Source organism: Drosophila melanogaster, chromosome 3R (assembly GCF_000001215.4).
Source record: "Drosophila melanogaster chromosome 3R".
Lineage (NCBI taxonomy): Eukaryota > Metazoa > Arthropoda > Insecta > Diptera > Drosophilidae > Drosophila > Drosophila melanogaster.
This window is the reverse complement of record NT_033777.3, coordinates 17,241,572-17,267,154: the sequence shown is the minus strand read 5'-3', so window position 1 is coordinate 17,267,154 and position 25,583 is coordinate 17,241,572. Positions and strand designations below refer to the sequence as shown.

Below are 25,583 nucleotides of genomic sequence, written 5' to 3'. Positions count from 1 at the left end.
CCCCCTGGCCACCCTCTCATAATTTTCTAAAAACTAAACTGGCGGGGGGACAGGTTCAGCAGGGGCTTGGTTATTTTACACCCGCAAAGACTGCATTTTGCTCTGTTTGCTTTCGGAGCGTGTGACTTCGTTGGCCCGGCCTTTGTTTTTATACCCAGCATTGCATTTGGGTACAGGGCCATACCGAACTTATCATATATCAAACGAACTAAGAAAAACTTTAAGAAGGCTAAAACTAAGTGGGGTAATCATTTAGTTCTCAGGGAAACTTGGGAAATGGTTTTTTTTTTTTCATTAGCATATCAGTTTGTAAAAAATGGATTAACATAATCCATTAAATAGTTCCACCACGATAGTTCCTTGTCATCTATAAAAAAATATTCTTATCACATATCTTTATTTTCTTCAACTACAAATACCACATGATTTAAGTGACTTATAGTCATTTAGTGGCTTAAACTATTTACTTGATCACCAGGTATCTGAGACTCGTAACTTTCGTCTAACCCAGCGTACTTACTTTTTTTTTGACGCTGTGGCTTTCACTGTTGCCTGATGGTTGATTTTCCCGGCTCCGTGGCCTTCTCCGGCTTTCTCCCTTCGCCTTTTCACTGGCGACCGACCGTCGGACGGACGGCGGCAGAACCATGCCGGATGTCACGTGCGCATCATTTTCCAACAGCTTTGTTGCCGCTCGTCGTAATTATAACAAGGCGCAGCTTAAATTAGTTGGCTCCGACAGCAACCTGAACCCAACCTGGTAACCCGTGTGCGCTGGTTCCGTTTTTCTCGGACCCCCGGAACACGGATCCGGGTATTCATTAAATCAGCCCCCGCTCGCATGCGATTTTTATGGCCTGACCCCCTCCGGTGGGATATGGTGTATAGCATATGGCATATGGCGTATGGCGTTCGGTATTCGGTGTGGCTGGGCGTCGGTTTATTTGGCTCTTTGTTTAGTGCATTTTCTGTCAGCGTCAGCGTGATTAGTTGTGCCATATTGTGCCACTCGCTTTGTTTTTCACTCAGCGCCCTGGCATTGTCATCGGGTCCTTTCGGGGTTACGGGCACAGGAGAAAATATAAATTTCCATTCTCGTATTGCCGCACCAAAGAATCAAAAATGCGCTGCCTTTAATGTTGGGTAATGCAACATTAAAGTCCAGATCAAACGGGTAACCCTCGATGAAGTAAATAAAAAGTTGATAACAAAAATTTGACTTTGAATCATGAGCAATCATTAATTATTTAACATGGATTAACAAGTCGATTACAGTCGATATTATATTACAATTTATTTCATTAACATAATAATCATTGAACGTCATTTTATTAGGTCATATAGCATTTTTCAAAGTGTAGGTCAGGTAATACCAATTAACAAAACGCCGCGTGGCACGAACTCGACCCCAAAAAATATATATATGTGTGCGGGCATACAGAGCCCACTTGACTCGATTTCGCTGGCATCTGTTGGCTCTTGGCACCCAAATCCGTCTGCCCACCCAGCTTTTGGCACTCGGTATTCAGCTTTCAGCTTTCAGCATCCAATTTCCAGCTTTCAGTATCCAACTCACAGCTGCCGCTTACATCATTAACGGCATCGTTCTTCACACACGGCAACACATTAGAACACTTTAAGTTGCAACTAATGAGACTCCAAAACATAATTGTTGGCATTTAGTTAGATGAGCGGCGCCAGATTGACACACACTTGCACTCGAAAAGTGACACGGCATGAAGATGAAGCAAATAAACAGCAACAACAGAAGGGGCGGAAGGGTTGAGTGGCACTGGATGTGGTGTTGGGTTTGCGAGGCTGAGTGGGTGGTGCGAGTTGGGACTGGTCAGGAAAACGAAAACAAATGCACCTAATGACACAATTTCTCACAGAGATGCCAGGACGAAAAACTGGAGCATGAAAAACTGTTATACCGGCGAAGAGAAACTCGAAACTCGGAAAAATCCCCGACATCTCTCTCTCTCTCTCTCTCTGGCATGCAAGTTCGGTTCTTATGCCGAATCTGATGCGGCGAATTCCGGAAAATCCCAGACATGTCGGGGACCAAGAAATCGTTTGCCAGTTGAAAAGAACCAACAAAGCGAAGCAGTTCTGGCCAAGCCGACAAGTGTGACGAAAAGAAAAACCGAGTGACGACGCGTAATTGTGAAACGCGTGAAACGAGTGATCAGCGAACTCGGGCACTCTGCATTGGGAATTTTGAAAGGAAAGCCTAACGGAATTTTCAACAAAACTAGGTATGTTTCAAGTCTGCATGTCCCTTGAAAATTAAAGTGTTACGCTTCAGGAAAAATTCAGACATCACGTCTAGGTTTCACGTTGCAACTTGTAACCTAGTTTTTTGTAGTAATGCCATGTGTTCGCATACTTCCAAGTGTTCGTGAGTGTGGCGCGCTTTTCTTGCACTTTCTGCTGGCGCGCTGTTTTCCGCCTCTTTTCCTGTGCATTTTCTTGAATTTCTGACGTATAAATTCATGCTTCAGCCCCCCAAAAACTCGAGGAGGCAAAAAAAAAAAAAAAAAAAACGAAAACAAGAACATGGAAAACAAGAAGGCAGCTCACTGAAAAGTGCAATGGCAGCCCGGAAGCGGCGGGCGGGCCACTGTGATTTGTATGAATGCTGCCATTAAGCTGACACGGCTTGAATACGCCCCGCTCCGCGTTTTCTTCGTCGGCCAACGAGGCGAATGCGTAACGTGAAACGAGATCCCAGCACAGGCGGCGTATTCGCTATATGTGCCAGGAATAAAAAAAAAAACTTTTAATCTGTACGCGTATTACACAAAAGTTTGCAGACCCCCTCCATCGTGAATTCAATTGCCATGAGTTTTATTTAGAAACAAATGGTGGCAGACTTTTCTACGTTTCTTTCGCTGTTTTAAATGACATGAATTAAGATAACAAATTCGCAGAACACAGAAAACACCAAGCCGAACTGAAACGAACAGAACCAAAGTAAAATGAGAAGGAAAACAGGGCAAAATGCTGTGAAACTTTTTTCCACCGAGACAAAAGCCCGTCAGGAAATTGTAGCGGAGCGTAAATAGAAAAAAAAAAGCCGGCAGCAACAACAATTGCTAATACTTAAGCCAAAGTCGCGACGCTGTCAAAGTCAGGAAGCTTTCTGGGGGCAGCCTGTTTTTCCCTGAAAAAGTCTAATAAATTAAGCAATTTACATGAATTGTCGTTTGCTGTGCAGCAGCATCGTCCTTATATTCCCCACTTTCCAGTATTTCCCGAGATTCCCTTTTTTACCCGGCCCCGCCCGCAAGACAACTCATTTGTGTGTCGTGGGATTTGTCAGGGTATGAGGTGGAAAAACTTTGCCACTCGCTGACAATGATTCAAAAGGCAGGTAACCGGAGCAAAGCCCGGCAATTTGTTTAATTTCATTACATCTCAGTACGCCAGTTGATGTTGTTTTGCAGCATGCGCTTATCTCTGCACATTTGCAACTTTTTCCGGTCCCATTTTCATTTCCAGTTTCGCCTGCTTCGACTTGTTGTTTTTATTCGGAAATGAAATTTATGTGCATATTTTGGCCATTTGTGACTTTGAGTTGTTTTTCTTGTTGCATGCTCGTATAAATGTCAACTTGAGCGCCACGGGCAGTGAGCATATGTATGCCCCTTCTATCTCTAAACATATTTATTTTTTGTTTCTTTGTATCTAAAAGTTTTCTATGAGAGTTACCCCCCCCCCCCCCCATACAGATAACCGGCAACAGTTCAAAGTTTCTTTATTTTTCCTTCATTTTTGTTTCTGTTTGTTTCTATTTATTTGTTGTGGCAGGGGTGGCGGAAAAGTTTTTCGTTGGGAGGCTTAGGGCTAATTTTTCGCTTAAAGTCAACATGTGGCAAAGGAACCTAATCAAACTATTGATTGTTTGACGGATTGTGGCAGCAGCTGGCAATGTTTTTATTGCGAAAGCGACAGGTAAAAGTTGCCAGCGCAGCGAGAAGTTTCCCTCATCTTGGCTTTAACTTTTCGGCAAAAGTTTTACGCTTTCCCTTTTGGCGCCACAGGAAATTGATTTCTGATGGCCCCAAACTCCTTTCACGAAATGGAGCCATCACGCCGCATCGCATCACTTTGTACTTGTACTGCTCTTTGTGTTCAGTTGGATTCGATTTCGCCGGGGGACAGACACACCGGTTAGGTGTTATAACCCCTTTGACATGCGTAAATATTTTTCCTGCACTCTGCTTTTTCCCCATTTTACGCATGCTCCTTATTGATTTTGCATAAGCAGCAGGGCGGAGATGTGTGGGAAATTGAATCTCACATAAAACGCTGCAAGTACTTTGCATATAAAATCAAGTATACGACACGTTGGTCCCGCACATCTCTGTGTCGGAGCTGTGAAATTGTGGGCGCAAGTGCCAGGGGAGTGATGTTTCAGGAAGGTGCCAGATAAAACCGAACATCTTGTTTTTGTTAAGAGCGCCCAGCTCTAGCCCGGTCAAGACCGAGGACAAAGTTTTCCCGGTCTCAACTTGCACTTTGGCACTTAATCAACAACGAAACTAAATGCGGTCGGTGGTCATTGGTTGGGAAGTGCTCATGCTTATGCCCATGACAAATGTGTAAATATTCACTGCCCAATGTCCAGAGTGGCCCAAAAGGCCACATGCAAATTGAAATGCTGTTGAAAACATTTGCCCAATTGCATAAAGTTTCAGTTTGCCCAAAATTTGCTGAAGCACCTGCTACTCTATTTACAGTGAGATAAAAGTGGAGATAAGTAGATGGTACTCACGACAGCATAAAAGAGGCCGAAAGTGGGGCCTTGAATTGTTTTTTTTTTTTTTAAATTCTGGTAATTGAAAACCAAGCTAAGGAATTAATCACTTAAAATAGAAGAGAGGATAATATCTTTTTACCATACATGTGCAGCTCCTGTGTTTCTACCTTTCACTTCGACTCGGGACTACCGAAAATGTGTTGTGTTCGTTGCATAATTATTTTTTTTTTTAAATTACACAAATATGCAAAATTTTAATAAAATTAAGCGGGGCAGAGTATTTATGGAGATTGGCTATGGGGTGGGCCAAATTGGCAGTCAAACTTTTTTTAAATGCAAAACCAAAGTCCTCAAACTTGGGCGATAAAAGCAAAAACGTTTTCATTCGCCGAAAATAAAATGATAAAAATAACGTAGCAACAAGAGGAGGAAAACTATTTAAGTTTTAAGCGTTTGACGCTTTACAATCGCAAAATTCCGACACAAAGTTTCACACGCATACCAGCGTCCTTGTTTTCCTGGGAAATGGGCAAAACGACAAGCTGAGCAGCGCATCACTTCATTGCCATGTTAACCCAAAGTCATAAAGTCAGGGATAAAATGCAAAAGTGCCGAAGTTTTAATTTAAATTTGAGCAGCTACGCTGGCAAAGCAGATAAAAAAATATGATCTCTCAAAAATAATACAGAGATGGAAACTTTTGTCAGGCCAAGCCCTTTTCCTTTGCTCCTCGCGCTTCCCAAGTTGCCAATAACTCAGCGCGCTTCGCTGATACTGAAATTGAAGTTTCAGGCAAGATGATAGTGCACATAAAAAAATAGATAATTAAGTCAATTAAAAGGTTTTGAAAAGTCAGAAATATATTGTAAAATCAAATAAATATATAATCTGGCAAAGGTATACTATATTTTCGAATTTATGCAACAATATTAATCCTATTAATTACTGAAGACCACTTTCTTGGTAGCATTTTTCCTCTGTGTGAAAGAAGCTCCGGTGGAGAAGGCTGAGTAAAATGAAAAAGAAAGCACCGCAGAAGAGTTACGATGCCTTTGAGTAAAACACTTTCTGCGGTCGCCCAGAAAGCCGCTGTCGCTTTCGAGCTGCGCTGAGCGTTATCTGCATAACTCATACGCACTGTGGCCGCCTAGTTTATTCGAGAGCTGGGAACAGCACGAACAGCCAGGAGCTGCAGAAATTTGCAACGCATGGCGAAGTCCTGACACTACCACTACACCCTCGCACACACGGACACATGGTGCGATTTAAGCTAACGTAAATATGACCAGACTTTCCAGCTTTTCCTCGGATTTTTTTCATTCTCCTAACAACATTTTCCCTCGCGCGACTGGCTTATCGACTTGGCTTCCTGGCAGCTAGGTAAACTCCTCGCCGCACGACTCGGGTATTATCTATGCATGAGTGTTTTTAATTTCTCCCCTACCATATAACGATTTTTTGCACTGATGCCCTGATTAAGCTGCTGCTTCCAAGTTGTTAAGGGCCAGTGCCCGCAGAAGATTGCGCCAAGTTCCACACCTTAGTTATTGATATCAAATGTTATTGGAAACTCTGCACAGTAGTTAAGGGTGTATGAAAATAATTTCAGAGCGAAAAACTTACGTTAGTGATTAATATCTGTTAAAATAAAAAGCTATATAGCAAATTATCAATATTTAAAAACGGTCTCTCTTCTGTTCATCAATTTGAATCATCCAAACTTAACTCTTTTGCAAGCTGACCTCAGCTGTCGCCATCCATCAAATGCCAACTGATTCTTGGCCACCAGAGAGTTGTTCGCCCACCCAGGGCTATCCATTTCGTGTGGCTCACTCATCTCATTCACGCCCACGCAATGAATGAAAAGCCAAGGAGTTCGTTTGAAGAAGGAGCAAAACAACAGGACTCTTTATGTTCCCCACACCATTTTCACGCCAGTTTCCATGACGCACTGAGCAAGTTTTCCCGCAATGAATGGTTGAATGACAGGCCAAATGAATGGCACTGTCGGGGAGTGTTCTTCTTTTGGATGGGGTAATGGGTATCGTGGCATAGTGGGACTGTGGGCACAGGAAGATCCATGTGACTAATGCAGGAGCATGGAATTGACAGGCACCATGCTCCGACAGACCAAGACAGTGGGCAATAAAGTTCCAAAGGCTAGCGCTACAGAACGATGTGCAACAGAGATGCGAAGTGGGGCATTGTACTTGCCTACAAAACAGTACTTCCTATCAGGAATAAAAAATATTCAATGTGCTTACCCACACACCAAAGATAAAGTATATTTAACAATTTAGTTGTTTAAATATATTGATAGATAGATTCTGATGTTGTTAACTATTTTCTATTTTATCATTTTAATTCATTACTAAGCATCACTGGTGTACATGCTCAATACAAGAGAACGACAAAATCGAAGTTGGCAAAATGAAAGTTGGCGTCTCAGGGATATGTTGGCCTACTTACAGCAATCGCAAGGGAGTCGTAAAATAGCAGCTTGTAGCGACCTTCAAAAGGGTGAACTTCAACAAGTCGCAAATCATTTAATTTGCTATCGAAGAAAAGTTTTTGGGTATTGATACAGAAGAAATCGACAAAGAATGTCTGGGTCACCGCAGACAGGTAAACAATGGGTTCTGCGAAATTAAATTGGTCAGGTAGAAATAACAAATGAGAGCTAAAATCACAACTGATTGCGATTCTCTTAACTGTCTGGAATTATAAAAATTGTGTAAGCAAAAATTGGAAAGCGTGAGCTCCAGACGACGAGTGGTTGTCATTGGTATTACGTCCTCGAATCTGACAGAGATTGGATGTGTGGCAAATGAAAGTTTCACTGCTGATTGAGTCAATGATGATGCCATTAAAAGTCGCAAATTGATGTTTTTGTTTCAAATGTTTGTGTGAGTGTGTGTGTGTGTGTGTATGTCTCCATCTCTGTTGGCTTGTAACTGTGTGTGCCAATTACAAGCATTAGACTCTGTTATTCGCATTCTAACAACGGAAACAAGCCAGAGATTTATTTTTGATATTTCCGCTTTGGTGGAGCAGCAGCGGCAGCAAAACATCAGGGAAAAACTTTTTCGATAAAAATGTAAATTTATTGGATATGTGTGACAAACACGCTACAGTATGTGTACACTGGAAAAATGTTTACCCATGAAAACAACTAATGATTTTGAGTTTCGGAGTTAAGACTAGAAATATTAGTAGCATTTATACTTTGGCTTCTGTAATTTTTACAAAATTGGAATTATAAGATAAAAATTTATTTTTAGTGAGAAAATACTGTGGTCAATTTAATTAAGACGTCATTTGAACGTCATTGAAGTGTCCTGTATCTTCCTTTTCTTTCAATGTGTATGTCAGACGTACACAGTGATACGATTCAAATGCGAATGAGAATAATGCTCATGTTGTCGTTGATGAAGCAAAAGCAGAAACTTTGAAAAAAGGAGGGGAAAAGCTGTGATCTCTGCTCATCACGCACGACTTGAATCATATTTTTATGGTTTTTTATTGACACATTTTGATATGCCAGTTAACAACAATTCATTCATTTGGCTACGAGTTCATCGTTTCTAGTTAGTTTGTTGTCATGCCAACTTACTTTTTAGTAGTTTCACAAGTCTCTTTTTATGTAGCGTCACAAATTATGTACATTCAGCTAAAAACTTTTGGTATTACGTAAAAAAAATTTATCACATATAAGCACATAAATTCCTTTGAGAAGCGATTTCCAAGAAAATAAACATATTTGGACATCCTCAAACGACGTAGGTGGCCTAGAAAAAACTTGGCTTAATGCTCAAATTAAGTTATGGCCAGGCATAAAAAGTTGATAATACAACTCTGCTGCTCAAAGAGGTATTTTCGTAATAAAGGATTCGTGAAATCATATATGTATATGCTTTTCCTTGAAAAGTAAACGCATAATTAAAATATAACGAAAACAAACAAGCTACTAAAATGGACAACTGCCCTGGAATTTAATTAATAAATAAATCAGGGCACTCAGACAGCCAAACAAAAATAAATAGTAATTAATACCAAATAATTATGTATTTAAGCGTCAAAATAAATATTAACAAAAAATTGAAATGGCGCCACAACACAAATATTATTTCAGACAGCTAAAGGTAGAAATAAATGACCAGAAAAAACAGTATTAAATGGCAATTTACATTTAAGCAGCACAGAAATGTGAAAATGCATTTGTTGCGAACATCTCAAATGGCAGTGGAAAAAGTCTCAAAGGAATGCGAAACAAGGACGCAAAAGGACGAGAAGACCGCCAAAGACGATGACAACGTTATCGGGTGGAAATAATTTTCAAACAAAGTCGTCTAAAAGGGGACACAATCGCATTCTCTTTAAATGATTGAAGAATAAAACATATTTTTAAATCAAAGCTGGGTAGGGAAAAAAGGGATCTAACCGCTATTAGGCCGAATTGAGTACGAAAAAGTGGAAAAGCGGAGGCGGCGGTGGGAAATCCAAAAAGGTTACAAATAGCCATCATAAAAACTTTATTTGTGCAAAGGATTGAAAACAAGAGTCGTCCGAGGGACAAAAGACGACGACGTCCCATGCATGCCAAAGTCGCTGTCTCACTTAACTCGATGCTACACTGCGCGAAAATCGTGCATTCTTATGTATTTAATTCCCAATTTCTAAAATTACGTTTAATGCGCATACAAAGATTGAAAGACTAATTATTAAGGACTAAGAACTCCAATTTCCACCCTGATAGTAGCGCATTTACCATAAAGCACTTATTGAAAAGATCTAATGACATTATTAGTTGCATTTCTTCCGGTGTTAAAACCAATAATATGGTCAAATGGGGCTAGTATATGGATGGGTTGCATGGTTTGGGTGGTAAAGGTCGACAAGCGTGTTTATTGTTGTTTATGTGCCATGAGGCTTTGCCCACAATTTGCAGTCCTCAAACTCCCCTTTGATTTTCGTTATTCGTTTCGTTTCGGATCGGTTCGGTTTGGTTTTCTGTGGGGCTTTTGTGATTGCCTTTGTTTGGCGTTGTTAAAAAACATTTATGCGCCATTATTAAAAGCAATGCGACACCCACATACACACACACACACACGCACAGACACACATGTTGCTTATTGTTGTTTACAAGGTTATAGCATTTGATTATTGCCTGGGATTAAGCTATAATTGCGTATCGCATTTCGGTTATTTGCTTCCATTCCACGTCCGAGAATCGGTTAATACCGATGGGTGTTTGTGTCGTTGGTAGTGCCAAAGATATCGAAATCATTAGCGGCCGCAATATGTTTTGATGATTCCAGCAGGATCCCTTAAGCCCTTACATTTGCCCTGGGCTCCGTATAATGTATTATCTTGATTTAGTGGCCGTAAATGTGCCTTCTTAAAGTGGAAAACCTCTAAATTTTGGATAGACTCAATCAGGAAACCGCACACACTGTAACCAAAATATCCCTCATATATGTACTATGTGTGCAGAGCAGCTGAAATTGGTTTGAAAATTTCAGGCATATTTGGCAACGGGTCATTAAATACGGAAATTGAGTCAACAAAAGCCAAAGACGGCAGGAAAGGAGCAGGAAGGATATATACAAGCCACTAACACACACGCACTTTACCCATAAAAGCAAATACAGCTGGCGCCATTCAAATAGCACCGAAATGAGAGATATCTCTAGCATAGAATTGAAATAATTTGATACGTATTAAATTATAGAAATTTATTGTATGTATGAGACAAAAAAGAATATAATCATAAATTTATCTTCGTACAGATCCATTTTCTAAAGGAGTTTTGAATTATATCAATATTTATGAAATGATTTTTATGCTTTTCAATAAATTCACTTTTCAAGCCACAGTTATTACCGATGCTGTACTAAGCACATGTGAGCAAAAGGCTGTATACACACAAACACCCACAAAAAAAAAAAAAAACAACAAGTCGGAAGTTTTATTTTTGGCCTGCTTCGGATCGTTGGCAAAAGTCAAGCTATATAAAAGATGCCCCGAATCGGTAACTTGTTTTTGTTGCCCCAGCCGCCTGGCTTTTGATTATGTAACTCTCGATTTTTAGGGACCCCAACGAAGCATAACAGATGCAAACCTCACGAATAATTGCCGACAAGATGGAGAAAAGGTCTGCCTTCGATTGGCTGCCAATAACAGAACAGGAGCAGGACTTCTCGTTCAGAAAGGACACGAATGCGTGTACATGTGTGGCCAACGAGTGCGCGTATGTGTGCGTATGTGTGCTCGAGTCAAAGGTTAAGCTAAGCAATGTGTTGATTGTGGGTCAAGCGTGAAAGAGGTCCAAGCGAATTGAAATTGTTAATTTTGTGCAAATGCTGCACTTGGAAAAGTGATCACTTATTGGTATCTAAGTTATATAAATTGCATCACAAGCAGAACTACTTTATCTTCAGTTAGATACAATATCCGTTCTAATACAATATTCTTCATTTGAGACCACAATTTTGTAATTAAACTATGAATTTTTCATTTAATTATGTATAACATTTCAATCAATTAAATTCTCAAATTCATAGAAAAGTTGTGCGCTTCAAGCTGGACGTGTTCTCAGTGAATTGCTGATATTTTCCGGCTTAGGCGAATAGCTGAACACTTTTGTGGAAGTGGCGTTTGCCAGAGTCTCCCGTCAACAACTTTTGGGTCCCGAAACTTGCCTGATAAACAAAGCAGCCTGAACTAGACAACCAGGCGCACCAATTATGTTGTACAAGGCAATGCGAATAGCAGGAGGTACCTCCTGCCTTATGTCGGCGAATTACTCACCCACCCACGGAGCCGAGTGGGAGTTATAATTGAAATAATTTCTGGTTATTTAGAACAATCAGCACAGCAGGTGGGTGGCAAACTTTGGTTCGGTTCGGTTCGGTTTTTGGGGCTATGGCTTAGTTGGGGATAGTTTATCCAGCCTCCTAAAAATCCATATATACGTACACATTCACATTTCCGTTGCGCCCGCTGTGGCTGAACAATTGCTCATTAAACATTGGGGATAATTTATCTGCCGGCAGAGTACGTTCTACAACAAAGTTTAGTTTATTCCGGTATAAATCGTTATATACATAGAGCATATTGTGGTCGACTAATTGCTTGAGGTTTTCGAAATTGGCATCAACAAAAAGGTACCTTATTAGTAAAGCTACCTTATTACTGCATACCGAATAATTGCTTTTCAGAATTTTAAAAACCAGTTAAGCGCCATTTAATTTTAAAGTATTTGCATATCAGAAAATGTAGTCTAGTATATTAACTAGCATAGTTATATCAATTGCTTCGAATCGAGCCATTAGGTTCATTTAATGCAAACCGCAAACAGCGATGCCTGATTGCAATTGAAAGTGCCGACCATCGTTGGCGGAAAATTGGGCTAATTAGGTGGTCAGGTGGTCGGAAGATCAGGGCTACGAAGCCCATTGATACACTCCGCGATGTGCCGACTCTTTGGCAACAAAGAAACTCCCATGGCAACGATGGCGGCACTGGAGTCGCGAGGTATGCAATAAACATAATTAAAACGCCTTAAATTCACGATACAGAATGCCAAGAAAATTAACTTTTCAGCATTGTTGGCGACAATTTCATGCAAGAATTGCCGCCGGTGCAGATACTTGTGCCCCATGGTACAACAGGCGCAATTAACATATTTTATCAATCTTTTTTTTCTGGCCTCGCTGCCAGCTCCACTTACGCAATTTAAATAACTCAAGTGGCAAACGGCGCAAAAGAGCAAAGGACACTCGAAGCCACGCAGGACGAAAGGCGGCAGGAAGCCCAAGGAATGAGGCTTCACCAGTCCACGGACGTATGGCGAAGTCACCAGCTCCATAAACACATTAACACTTTGCGTATGGGTGGGGCACTTTCGGGTGGGTGACTGGGTGGTTGGGCGGCTGGGTGCCAGGTGATGTGCTGGCGGGTCAAAGTTGGCCAGGCAACATTAAGCTCGCCAAGTATTTTCATTTTTTCACATACAGCGTTGATTCGTGCACTGTGGAAAATCGGAAAATTTAACAACTATGTACTTCCAAAGCTGGCAGTTTGAATTGCTTTGCAGTATCTTAAAGAAGTCAAAGTTACCTTAAGTCTTAAGTTAGCAAACTTACATGCTCCAATAAATTGAAATGCCAAAATCGAAATAAGTAAATTCAAATGTATGCAATTTGCTTAGGGTTTTAATTCGTTCCGGACGTATTTATGTATTTTTCTACGTGTCCCTAGGTCTGTGAGCCAACTAGCAAGGTCGCCCGGCAGCGGCCAACGCACGCACTTGGCGGATGAACAGGATCCGCAGGATGTGCGAGAGGCTGCCACATAAATTACACTTTAATTTTGGAGCATTTTTGGCCACGGCTTATAAATCAACCGCGTTCCAGCAAACGCGACGACGACGACGACAGCTGGTTGGCTCACTCCGCCGGATTCCCGCCGGCTACGGGAGGCTCCTGCTCCTGCGGGCTTTTCCTCGTGGATGAAAGTACTTGGTCCCTTGGCTTCCCCTTCGAACCCATCGCTGCTGAGAGGGCCAGGCCACTCGCAATATTGAAATTTCAATTTAATTACATAGAACGAGGGCCCGACCTCAGGCCCATGTGCCCGCAAAATGAGCTGTCGTTGTGGGTCAAAAAGAGTCAGCAGCACCACCCAAATAGGCCAACAAAAACAGCTGGGTGGTGCAGGAGCCTGTTAGATCTGCTCACTTGAACTGAACTGCTCGGCGGTTTGGCTTAATTTGTTGAGATAATTGTGCCGAAATTATATTATTATTAAATTCGCATCCGTTAGTCCTTCTTTTTTTTTTCATGCTTATTATGAAAATTGGATTTCAAGTGCTGTGTGTGGGTGTGCGGGTGTGCGGGTGAATTTCGACCTTAGTCGGGGTTTTCTTTCCGTTACGTAATTGGATTTTGTGTGAGATTTGCCAGAGAAAAAAGCAAGCAAAGGAAACGGAAAAGGCCAAATGTTATTAGCTGGAGGACCGAGTTCAGGAATCAGTTCCTGAAATTTTGATGGCCAAACGAAGGGCAGGGGGTAGCCTGCAGACCCATTGCAATCCTATTTGCGACTCAAGTTCCGCAAAACCATAGAATAACTCAGCTCAAAAGTTCCTCAGCAGCACTTCGGGTGGCCCTCTTTGGGCCATTTATAAATTTCGCACGCTCGGCGAATCGCGGATTTGATGCTAAAATGGGCGTGGCAGCCGCAACAACACAATGCACGCGCTTTACTTAACTTTCGGGGCGGGGCTTTTAATTAATTCGCGGGCCATCAAAAGTGGAAACAGAAGCCAGCAGCGCAAAGATTCAAAGTCAAGTTGCCAGGCAAAATCAGCGGAAAAACGCAAAAGCCAGACAGGCGAAAAGCAAAAATAAATGCGTATGAATTTACAAAATATGATTATGAATAAAGGCCATTCATGCAAAAGGCTCAGCGTCGGACGGAACCGCAAATGTGGGAAAGTTTGCCACATGAAGAGGGTTAAATTAAAGGCGGCTTGTTTGGTCGGGAAGAGGGGTAGGGGTTAACCACATGCCGATCATTGGGCGTGCAAAATCAATTTTAAAGCGCATTTAATAAAAGCGCATTTATGCGTTTCTGCGGCAATTAAGTGCAGCAGAGTGCAGCCGACATTCTGATGCTGCATGCCCCCAATCGGCGCTCGGAAATCGCTGACTTAGCCCCAACGCTTAACCCATTGAAAACGGCTCAAGGAGCAGAAATTCATAGAGTGAATAACAGTTTAATCTGATGAGATTACCAAGAATTTCTGTGCGGAAAATACCAAAGGCAAGCTCACTAAAAAAAAATGTGAAAAAAATGTAATTATTCATAGCAATAAAGTATAAGCTCATTATTCAGTGATTGTTTTCTCAATTTTTTAATTAATAATACTATTTTTTTTACAACTTTGCTCATTTTAACCACTCTTTTAATATTTAGTAAAATATTTTAAAGTGCGATATATTCGATTTGAAATAAAACTAAAGAGAGTATTTTTTTATGTTAGTTGGAGTAGTCTGAGTTTCTGGTTTATTAAAGACGAAGGTAATCAGCGGTTTATAGCACGTACATGTCCCAGTTTGCTTCTCACTTTTATTGGCGTTCGATGGGTTAACGTAGCTGCCGCAGTAATTAAGCTGATGTGAAAATCTTTGACTTGGCGCGAACGCAGCGAGCGGGCAATTAAATGTTCCACCCGCGCGGGAAGCAGGAAAAGCTGCTGACTTAATGCCGCAGCACCGCCGATGACATCACAACTCCGCTGCACCATGAATATGTGGCACCTCCAAAGCACCACCCCCGGGATCAATGTCATCGACTGCAGCAGCGACAGATTTATGACAATCCGAGGGACTTTGGCCCATCTGGGTCTCATGCTCACCTGACAGCTGATGGCCCGTTGGAGCACCGAAACTTTGAAATCAACATTTCAATTTGTTGGCGGCTGACGCTCTGGCAATTTGGTGTGAAAAACTTGTAGCTATATTTAAGTCATCAGCAGAGGCGGCAGAAACAGGAGCTGCAGCAACTGGAGTTCCCCGGCAACTTTTATTGCCCATGTGCTGGGCATGTCTTCGTGCCAATTGCGTCATGGCAGGCGAAATGTGTCAAGTGAGCGGTGACTGATGTGGCGAGTAACAAGGAGTACTCGCACACTGAGCGAAAATAGTGCTTCAGTTAAGAAAATTATTAAAAAAAAACATAATGTGAAACCTTCTAAAGAAGAATATGTTAATTAGGTGCGTGAATTCTAAATATTTTGTTATCGATTAAGTTAAAAACTTGTGAAATACTTTTTTATAGAAACAAAAATTAAAATTCGTTGCCACTTAACGTCATGTGTGGCTCACGCTTTTAATTATTTATAGTAAATGCATATCGAAGATAAGATGAGAGGCTTAAAACTAGCCACAACCCATCATCATATACAAAGACTGAGACAAATGGAACTAAATCTCATTACCTCTCAATAGGGATTATTTTCATTGTAGTTAATTATATTATATTAGTTATCCATTGTTGTGCTTAAACACATTATTGATCTTAAATTAATAGATTTAGCAACCCTTACACCTAATCAAATTCAATTTATCCAGATACACATCCTGTATCCTGACAAAACCGCATTTAAAATCCACTTTTTTCAGTGTACCCCCTTCTTTCCCAGCCCCATTTTCGAGTTGTGTTGCATGCGAGAAGCGTGCATAAAAATGTTCCATTCAAGTACTGGAATTAAAAGTAACGAGAGCCGCGCTGGCAGGAATGAAAATGTAAGGGAACCAGAAGCCACGAGCCCAGGAGCCAGCACTCCAAATGGCGTTGGCTTTATTCCGGCAATTGTCTGAGACAGTAACCTCGCACAGACACAGACACGCGGATGTGTGTTTTGCAGGGGGGGTGTACTGTACAGCCAACTCTTGAGCCGCTGTCATTGTCAATGTCTCCAGACAAATGCGCTCGAGATGCCTGAAATGGGGTAACAAGCGGATGGGTTTGAGTGCCCAGGCCATTCAGTGCCATGCCACGCTTTTCCAAAAAATGGGGAACAATAATTTTCGTGAAAAGTGGGTGATGGTGGGCTGGACTGGCTGGCTGCCTGGCTTTTCCCACGCTAATTCGCTGCACGCGCAATGCTAATCTGCTTTTAATTAAAACCAACTCGCACAGGCAAATGTCTAAGAGGCTTCCTGCCTTCAGTTAGCTAATTGTCTTTTGTCATTTGTCTTTTTGGCCAAAATATGCCAGCGACAAGCGACAGTGGCTTACAGCCACAGTTACATATGTGGCAATTCACTCGTCCCAAACGACAATTACAATACAAATGTTTCTCGTCCTGACGACATTGACTGTTTTAGTTTGGGCTGCAGAGGTTAAACTCAATAAGTGTATCAGAGCTAATTAAAATGAATAGAATTAAATACAGTGACAAGGGAAACAGGGAATTCAGATGGAGGAAGGCAAAGCCGCTTGTTTTTGGTTTCATTTCAACCTTATTTTTGTAGGCCGGATACAATTGGCATACACTTATTGTTGATTGTCACATATTTTATAAATTAAGCGTTGGAATGCGCCAACAGCGCTAATTTTTCAAAATATCCAAAATTATAAATGCAACGTAATTGCATTTGGTATTAGTTTTTTGCCTAGGTTCACAGTTCTTTTGTAGTTTTTCATATATGTAAGTTATTACTAATTATAAAAGAGTTTGAGAACCAAGTTCGATTTAAAATATTTATAATAAATACACTGACGGTGACAGAACATTAGTTGCAAAAGCTATGAACGCAGACCACAATTGCGTTTTTCGGCTTTTAACCTTTTAATGGCATGTTATAAATAAATTGTAAAATCACCTTCCTGTCCATAGTGTTTCGCAGTAAAGATAAATGCCAAAATATTAGGCAAAATCAATCAAATTGTAAAATCATTTAGGCACAAAAAAGTCGAAAGCAGCACAAGCATATAAAATATGTCAAACACAATTAATTATAAAATTCATAAAACAAAGCCACAGGCATAAAAACAACAATGTTGGCCATAAAAGCGTCAGAGAGGGGAAAATGCATGAAAAATGCGACAGACAAAATTATCATTCATAATAATTTGTACAAACAAACGGGGATGAGCTGGGGAAAAGTGGGGAAAAGGAAAATGTTTGCAACTGTAGCCTAGGTAAACAAAAGAACTGGGAGGGAAAGCGATGGGGCAATAGAATGTTTCACGCCGAGCCAACAATTACAAAAAATGATGTTTTATTTAAAATACCAGACAGGGGCTTTCTCGCTACAGGGAAGAGTAGCGATGGGGGAAGGGGAAGTTGGTGGAAACAGACAGGGAATAAAAATAACAATGCAACAGCAGTGATAATGTTGCCGGCAACACATGTTTACAGCAGCCAGAAAGAACCGCAGATACAACAACAACGGCTGGCAGCAGACTCAAAATCATCTCATTCCATTCCCTTCCCCTTTCAACCCATCGCTCAACCAGAAAATGTCAGACGCCTGTGCACACATTTTAATCAATAAACAAACGTGAAAATATGACAAACAAATTAATAAAATGCAGCAACGCCGGCCAGACAATGACAAAATATTATAAATGAATCGGAGGGCACTTCGGTATGAGTACGAGTGGGAAAAGTGGAGGAAAGTGCCGTGGAAAAAACAGGGGGGAAACGGTCTATATATAGAGCCGCAACATCCATCCCTTTCGCACCCGCCTCTCGACTAATTGTGACAATTCGGTCTCACACAAATGGCATAATAAATGTTGAGCAGAGGAAATGATGTGTGAAGTGCAGGCCTATATCCCCCTTAACCCACCGCTGGGCTTAACCCACTGCTACCCCTGCCCCACCCACCAATCAATGACCAAGCGGAAGTGATTTTTGGTTTCAGCGCACGATTTTCCGTCAGCTGGAAATGCATGGAACAATGCTGATGCTGCCCCAGCAATTAGCCAAACTTTGCATACACTGAGAGAAAAGCATGTTAGTAGAAGCAAACGGTAACAGGGTAAATAATAGTTGCAGAGGTTATACATTTTCTTCTTCCTAGAATGTTATGTTATCATTGCAAATATAGCTCTGTTAATTGAAAACACATCAACATGTTACTTATAAAATTATGTTATTGGAGTTTACATTAATAATAGTCATCAGTTAACTTTAGTTTACATCGAAAAGCGATTAATAAAACACTATAGAAAGTAATAGGAAATTTAGGTAGTGGCCCTTTTCTCTACGTGCGCCTTGGACAAAATGCCCTTCTTTGTTTTTGAAACAATTGGTGAACAATGCCAAAACAGGAAGCGGAGCAGAGAAGAACTCTTTTTTTTTTTGGATGGTGAGGGGCATGCTCGTAGTTTGAAGGACTGGTGGCAAATGTGCGGCTTCCTGCATTGAAGCGCATAATTGAGCATTGGGGAAAGTCGTAAATAATGCAAAACCCGATTGCTGGCGGCCGGCGAAATAACCAAATCCAAATTGGATGCCTTCGAGTGGACGGCCTGCTAATTAGTCCCCCGCCGATTGGGGAAAGGTCATTGGGCAGGGTGGGGTCGCGATACTTTGCTATCTCGGGTCCCTGAACGCATAAATCAATCCGGAAAAGGGTCGCGGCACGTGACGATCGCTGGAATTTTTATTTGTAACTTTGTGCACTTTACGAGACAGCAATAAAATTAATATTTCTGCCTGTGTCAACAACTAATTGAGGCATTTTCCTCCGTCTTCTTCCAGACATTGCAGTTCGTAGTTTTGGAGCAGCATATGAAGTAATTAGGAGGCGCACTAAAATCCCCCATAAACGTCAAAAGACAAACATTTTCGCGGAAGAACAACTGCAAGACAACAGCCATCGACGTTTTCCAGGCAACATGTTGCCGAGCGACAGCAGCGGCGGCGAAAGCAACATCAACATCAACTGACGGCAGCAACACCAACGGACAGCAGCAACATTCGAGCATTCAGTCGCAATTCTGACGATTGCGTGACGCGTTCGCATCGCGGCGATGAAAGAGACAGAATATCTCGCGAGGAAAGAGATCGAAATAGTGGCGGGCATAAAGTTTGAGTTTGACGTGCAAAATATAAATGAAAATTCACAAACAACTAATCGAAATACGTAATAAAGTGTGTGCCAACTCTGAGAAATATTTGAAAAATATATTCGTATAAATTACCAACGAACCACGGACACAAGCGGTCTGTCTCTGGGAATAATATAAATTAGCATAATTTAGCAAGGATTTGCCGAGACAAGCAGACATTCGTTTCGCACTTAATTAGTGTCCAAGCGCGTTGACAATGTGGCAGACACTATCAACTTTTAGCACATCACTCAGAGCAGCAGCAGCAGCAGTGGCAGCACAACCAGCAGCAACTTGCAACTGTAGCTGCAAGCTGGAAAACGCGGAAATGCACAGTCACATGTTGCCATCAGCAGAGATTGCGACAACGGCAGTGCGTAGGTGTTGCTGTCGCACAAAAATCACCCGCAGCAACAGCAGCAACTATAGTTGCAACTACGGCAGCAACGTGATCCAGTGGCTACTGCTACTGTGCCTTTTCTGTGGTAAGTACATATGTATGTAGGTAGGTGGTGGAAGGCGGCAAATGAGCCATGGTCGAGTGCAGTAAGTGACTTTTAACAAAACGCGCTTAAATGTCTCTGATTTAGTGCGCCACGCCCCCAGGGCAAAACTCGCACAAAAAACGCTGGGGATAAAGTGGAGAAGACAAACCGCCAAACCAAAGTGATATAGAGATGTGCTGAATAAAAAAAAGTGCTGCAGTTTTAGCCCTTGAAAAAGATATACACGGGGGGAGTCGGAAAAAAATAAATAAAAACGCTCAACACAAATCAAGATGAATTTCCGTGCATTTTTGTGCAGATTTCTGTACAGCTTTACCAAAAAAAAAATAAAAGGAAAAAAAAAGTAGAAGGGAGAGGAAAAACAGCAGAGACAAACACACATGGGCAGTCGGAAAAAAGGAAACCAACACACAAAGCTTGCTTTTGGGTTCTTTTTTCGCTCCAACTGCTACAGCAGCAAAAAATGGCTAAACAGCAAAGAAAAACATTTGAAAATAGCGCCAAGAAATGGAAGAAGATTAAATGGCAGTCGAGTTTGGGTGAGGGGGTGTTGGAAAATGTCGGGCGGTACGTCAGCGCAATATAAATTGACTCGTGTTTTTCATTTAAACGTTTTTGCCCCTCCCCCTACGTCCCATACGTTCCATTCGCTTTTTGCTTGGCTTCAATAATTCGACTGCAGCAGCTGCAGTTGCTGCCACTTAAACCTGAAATTAACTTTGGCCCACGAAAGTATGCAGCGAAGGAACATGGCAAATCGGGCTACGTGAGCCGGCCATACACGAATGTGCTGCACTGTACCGTCTGCACTTGTGGCTCTGCTTTTTTTCGTGGCCAGCCCTCTTGCCCATCCTCCGTGGTCCTCCTGTATGGCTTGATTATTTCGTTTGGAATTGATGCTGCCATCAATTATAGAAAACCACAAAGAGAAGCAAGACAGCAGGATGGGAAAAATGGATCCGGTTAGCAAGGCAGCGGAGTCTGATGCGAGTACATTGAGCGAAAAGGGGGGACACTGCTTAAGAACCTAAGATATTTAATATTCAGCAATGCACTGCTTTTATCTAATTAATCTAATAGATATTACATATATTAGCCATAGAAAAAGCGCATCTTAAGTGATTAGACATAAACTACATTTTCCGTGAGCCAGAAACCCGATGTTCGTTATCAAAACTTGGCTTCGATTTAATCTAGATCTAGAATTTTCCTCTTAAACCGCATTTCCCGCTCAGTGTGGACCAAGAGTAATGGACAGCTTGCAATTGAGTTTCCATTGCCGCTGGCTGATTGGTTGGTCGGATGGCTTTAAAGCCAACGCTTTGTAATCGATGGCCCCGCAAAAGCGCTGGCCAATGCTAAAATAAACCGAAATCAATTTGGTTAAGCCCCCCCGACGAGCAGGCAGTCCGACCGCCCACTTAACTAATCAGGATAAATAAATATTTATAATTAATTTAAAATATAAACAGCACTCAGCCCGAGCAGCGCAATTAATTTCGGCTAGTTTCGGTGGCCATGATTGGAATATCAGCGAGGAAGGACGAGTCCTTAGAACCGAAAGTGGAAAGTTTAATTTTGATAACAAGGCAAACAAGCAAAGTTCTCAACGCCCAAGATTCAGGCATATGAATAAATGACTGAATGCATGAATAAGCAATCAACAATAATGGCCCCAAGATGCGGAATCAGGCTTTAAGGAGTGGCTGGTGAATGGAAGGTGAGATGGGGATATTATGAAAATATATGCACAGCTCAGGGGCGAGGACTCCAGCGTCCAACATCCAGGACGCAACTGGCCATGGTCAAGTGCCTGAAGGTGCGAACGGGATGCCCAGCTAATGAGCCAAGTCATCAGGTGTCGACGCAATGGAGTGGGTGCTGGGTGTTGAGCAAGGTGACCCAACGGGGTTGGTGGAAAATGAAGGGAAATGGAAAATGCGTGAGCCTGCGCGTGCTTAATGAACTGCAATCAATGGACACTGCCAGTCGATAAGAAAACCGAAAGGCGTCAGATTGTGCGTGCAACATGGTGGTGACCGCAATTGCAAACAATCGACGAAACGAACACTTGCCGAAAATTAGTACAGTCCCAATACATTTCAAGATAGAATATGGTTCACTTTTCATTAAAATATAAACTAATTTCCGCTTTAAGAGCGACTTAATTGCAATTGAACATTATGCACCTATTTTAGACATGTTAACTGTATCTAAAACGCAGTGATATTTTCACTTAGGCCGATTGCAGGGCAGACAAATTGATAGCTAGTGATTTACAGAATCCCTGCCGAGATTTCCGCATTAATTACGCACATTTTGTGGAAATTTATTTAAGCACCGCAAAACATTAAAGGGGATGCACACGGTGGGGCATGGGGGGAAGCAGGGACATGGCTCACACCCTTTTGCTTGCGTGAATCGGTTTTGGGCGTGAAATTGCTTTCAACATTTAATTACAAAAGGTTCGTGCGGTGGTTTATTTCTGGCTCATCACCGCACTTTCATCGGACCGAATTCCCAACGCTATTCGCTGCAATTTGTTATCAGAACCCAAACACGCACCTCACCTGCGGAATGGCTGTCTTTGTTTACCTGGACGTGTGTGTCTGATGTTTGGGGATAAAATAAGGGATTAGTCCAAAAGGAGGCAACTTGTGTGTGCCGGGCAATTAGCCACAAAATCAATTTTACACAAAACAGCCGAGGTAATCAACGCCTTGAGCTCGAAACAAAGCGAATAATTCCGATCGGTTAGAGCCATTATCGATTGAAGCCTCTCAAGGTGCTTTCATTAAATTAAACTACACACATGTGTGAACAGAATAATAAACCACAAAAAGAGAAGCATAAACTATAATACTACAAGTATATTGTCAGCAATAATGGTAGCAGCATGGAGCCTTTTCTCCGGCTTTGTGCGCCAACTGTGTGATATAAAATATAATTGAATTGATATGACATGAGGCAATCGAAGTGGCATCTCCTACAGGCCCAAACAACAATGGTCGCCCACATGGCTGACATTCATTTTTATGTTTATTGGCCGCATGCAAATACCAAGCTCAAAAGTCGAAGATAAAAGTCCCACATATGCATGTATAGTTAAAGAAGATACGAACTCGTAACTGATGGCACAAGGCCTTACTCGAATGCAGAAATACATTTATAAAACGGGACGAACAGGAAGTAAATGAAGTATATCCGCGCTGAGGAATCAGATTTTGGTCAAAATTATTCATAAAATTATTTAATATTCTCTACACTCAGTTCGAAAACAAAAACATTACCACTTGTGATTGAATTATCTTCCGAAAATATGAATCATAACTAATCACAATTCAAGCATTTCCCTAATCCACATTATCGAGAAAAACATTGTTATGAACGTTCTCTGCTCGCTCCGCAAATATAATTTGTAATGACGAGTTTGAGTCCATTAAAATCCTCTAAAAGTATTCAGACACAGTGCTCACTGCTGGAATTAGCAATAAATGTTGGCCAAAAATGTTAGTTGAATGGCAAGTTTTCATAACGCATAAAAACTATAAAAACTTTTCAGCATTTCAATTCATAATTCAACACATAATTATATCATGCCGGCTTTGTCCATCGCCTGTATCTCCCTCTCTCTCAAACTTTAGCGCCCTCTCTTTCGCTCTTTTTCGGACAGTGGGTCGAGCGAAATATGTCAGAAACTTTTCAAAACTGTAACAGCGCCAATTTGTCTACAAAAACGTTGACCGTAGACCACTCCACAAACCCCTAAAACATTTGGCCATCCACTTCAAATGTAATTTCAACGCCAATTTGGCTGTGTAAAATTTATGCAAATATTTCTATGCTCTCTCTCTCTCTCTCTCCATCTCACTCTCTTTCTAATATATACCGTTGTAGTTGCTTATGCATTATGCTAAATAATTGCGAGCATTTTTTGCTCGTGGCAAAAGTTATACGTTATTGCTGGGGCTTTTTAGTATTTTGTGCAGCTGAAATATTGCGTTAATTATCGCGAAATGCCACAGAAAATATATTTTGAAACACACACACACATACATACGTACATATTTTGGCCCAAAGGCGTCTGTATCTGTTTGATCCTGTTTGTCTGTGTGCAACCACGCGATTTATATTTTTGTTAATTTTGTTCATTTTCGGGCACGCGTAATTACATGAAGTATTCATGCGTAAAATGTTGTTATTGTATTTTACGTCGTAAATTGTTTAACTTTTAAACATTTATTGGATGTAGGTTGTATCATCCGAAAAACCAATTTTCGCTCCTGAAAAGGAAATGTGGGTTGTTTCACAAAATGGTTTGCTTTTTGGGGTAGCGAAGCCTACAAACCAGTACTCGGAAATGAAGAGTATACATTAAAGAGGATGGAAAAAAACCATAATGTGCTAAAACGTTTATTTTACTCAATATATGGAGTTAAACTAGTTTAAAAACGTACTCGATCTTCGCGCAATAAGTTAAATTGGTTTTGGTGGTATTCCTCCGTCTTATCGCTCTCTTGTTCTTCACGTCTGCCTGTCTTTATGACAATAAAAATATTAGCCATAAATTCTCGCAAGTGAGTTCATCACATAGCTTGCACATTCCCGCTTTTTCCACCGATTTTCATTCACTTGGAGTGCCCCGGATTCGCATGTCTGCGAAAAGTTCGTCTGGCTTTAGTTTACCAACAGCTGGTCCCGGTCCCCCTCGGCATTTTACTTCCTCCAAAAGGACCAAAAGGAGCCATTCTAAGGCCCACCCCCTTGCATTTACCACTCTCATTTGTAACTAAATCTGGCCGAGTGGCGTTGCTAAAGTTTATGAGTGTGCGGGTTTTTCTACACATGGCAGTGGCGTAGTCATAAAGATGCCAAGGGGACTAGACTACAGTCAGGACTTGAAAGAAATTCACCTAGCTCTTGAAGGTGCATCCAAAAGTCAACATAATGGATTACTTTTCGAACGAAAAGAGTTAATATTCAAAGGAAAGTATTGTAAGGTTTTTGGCCAGCAAAACTTCATAACGACGCCCCTGACACGCAGACATGCATACTTGCGTAAATATATGAGCGTTTGTGCAACTGCATATTGTCATAATGGTGAATGCATGATATATTGAATTTTGCAGTCAATAAACGTTTTATGATCACAGCTGCACATATTTCACAATTTTCCTCTCGTTTTTCCCCAACGCTTTTTTTTACCCGTTCGCAATGGCAAAGTTGCATAAAAGTTAATGGGCCAGTGGTAAGTTGTGGAGGGGAGGTAGATAAGCCCGTTGAGGGCAATCGAAAAATTTAAGGTCATTATGTGGAAGCCCGCCGCGTTTCCACTGCCTGCAAATCGGGCTAAGCTGCTGCCGGCTGACTGGGCCCAAGTTGATACAGATCCCTGGCAATCCATCGAAGGGCCATAAAGTTCTTCCAGTCGGCAGGCGAAATCACTGCTGACAAGAATTCATCATCTATGCCAGTGGCTTTTTTCACCATCGGCATTTGCCATATGCCACGTCCATGTGAAAGGAGCCGGCAGGAGCCACTTCAAATGCAGGCGGCTGTAAAGCTAAGCCGGCCTAATTTCCAAAGGCAAATGGCCGAATGCTCAAACTGCACAGGGTGGCGTGTGAAAAAAAAAATAGTAGACATAAAGTGAAACGAAGACAACACAACACAGGAAG

General features: G+C 41.5%; 3 protein-coding genes across 4 annotated transcripts in view; 2 read left to right on the top strand and 1 right to left on the bottom strand.

The window, feature by feature from the left end:
* Positions 1–1,333: 1,333 nt before the first annotated feature.
* On the bottom strand, positions 1,334–1,877 carry CG44257 (uncharacterized protein). The gene has a single exon (NM_001300445.1). It carries the CDS (start codon positions 1,677–1,679, stop codon positions 1,533–1,535), a length of 147 nt encoding a protein of 48 aa, NP_001287374.1. The 5' UTR covers positions 1,680–1,877; the 3' UTR covers positions 1,334–1,532.
* A 228-nt stretch (positions 1,878–2,105) lies between these two features.
* beat-IIb (beaten path IIb) overlaps positions 2,106–25,583 on the top strand; it is a 32,797-nt gene continuing 9,319 nt past the window's right edge. Inside the window, exons 1-2 of one of the 2 annotated variants that reach the window (NM_001170164.2) lie at positions 2,106–2,258; positions 19,050–19,884. In NM_001170164.2, the coding sequence (NP_001163635.2) occupies positions 19,617–19,884 (268 nt within the window). In that variant the 5' untranslated portion in view covers positions 2,106–2,258; positions 19,050–19,616. Of the gene's footprint in view, positions 2,259–19,049; positions 19,885–25,583 lie in introns of those variants that run through there. The other variant, NM_142356.3, reaches the window with a different exon arrangement.
* CG44259 (uncharacterized protein) lies at positions 13,026–13,574 on the top strand. Its single transcript, NM_001300444.1, has one exon. The coding sequence runs from the start codon at positions 13,084–13,086 to the stop codon at positions 13,279–13,281; it is 198 nt and encodes a 65-aa protein (NP_001287373.1). The 5' UTR covers positions 13,026–13,083; the 3' UTR covers positions 13,282–13,574.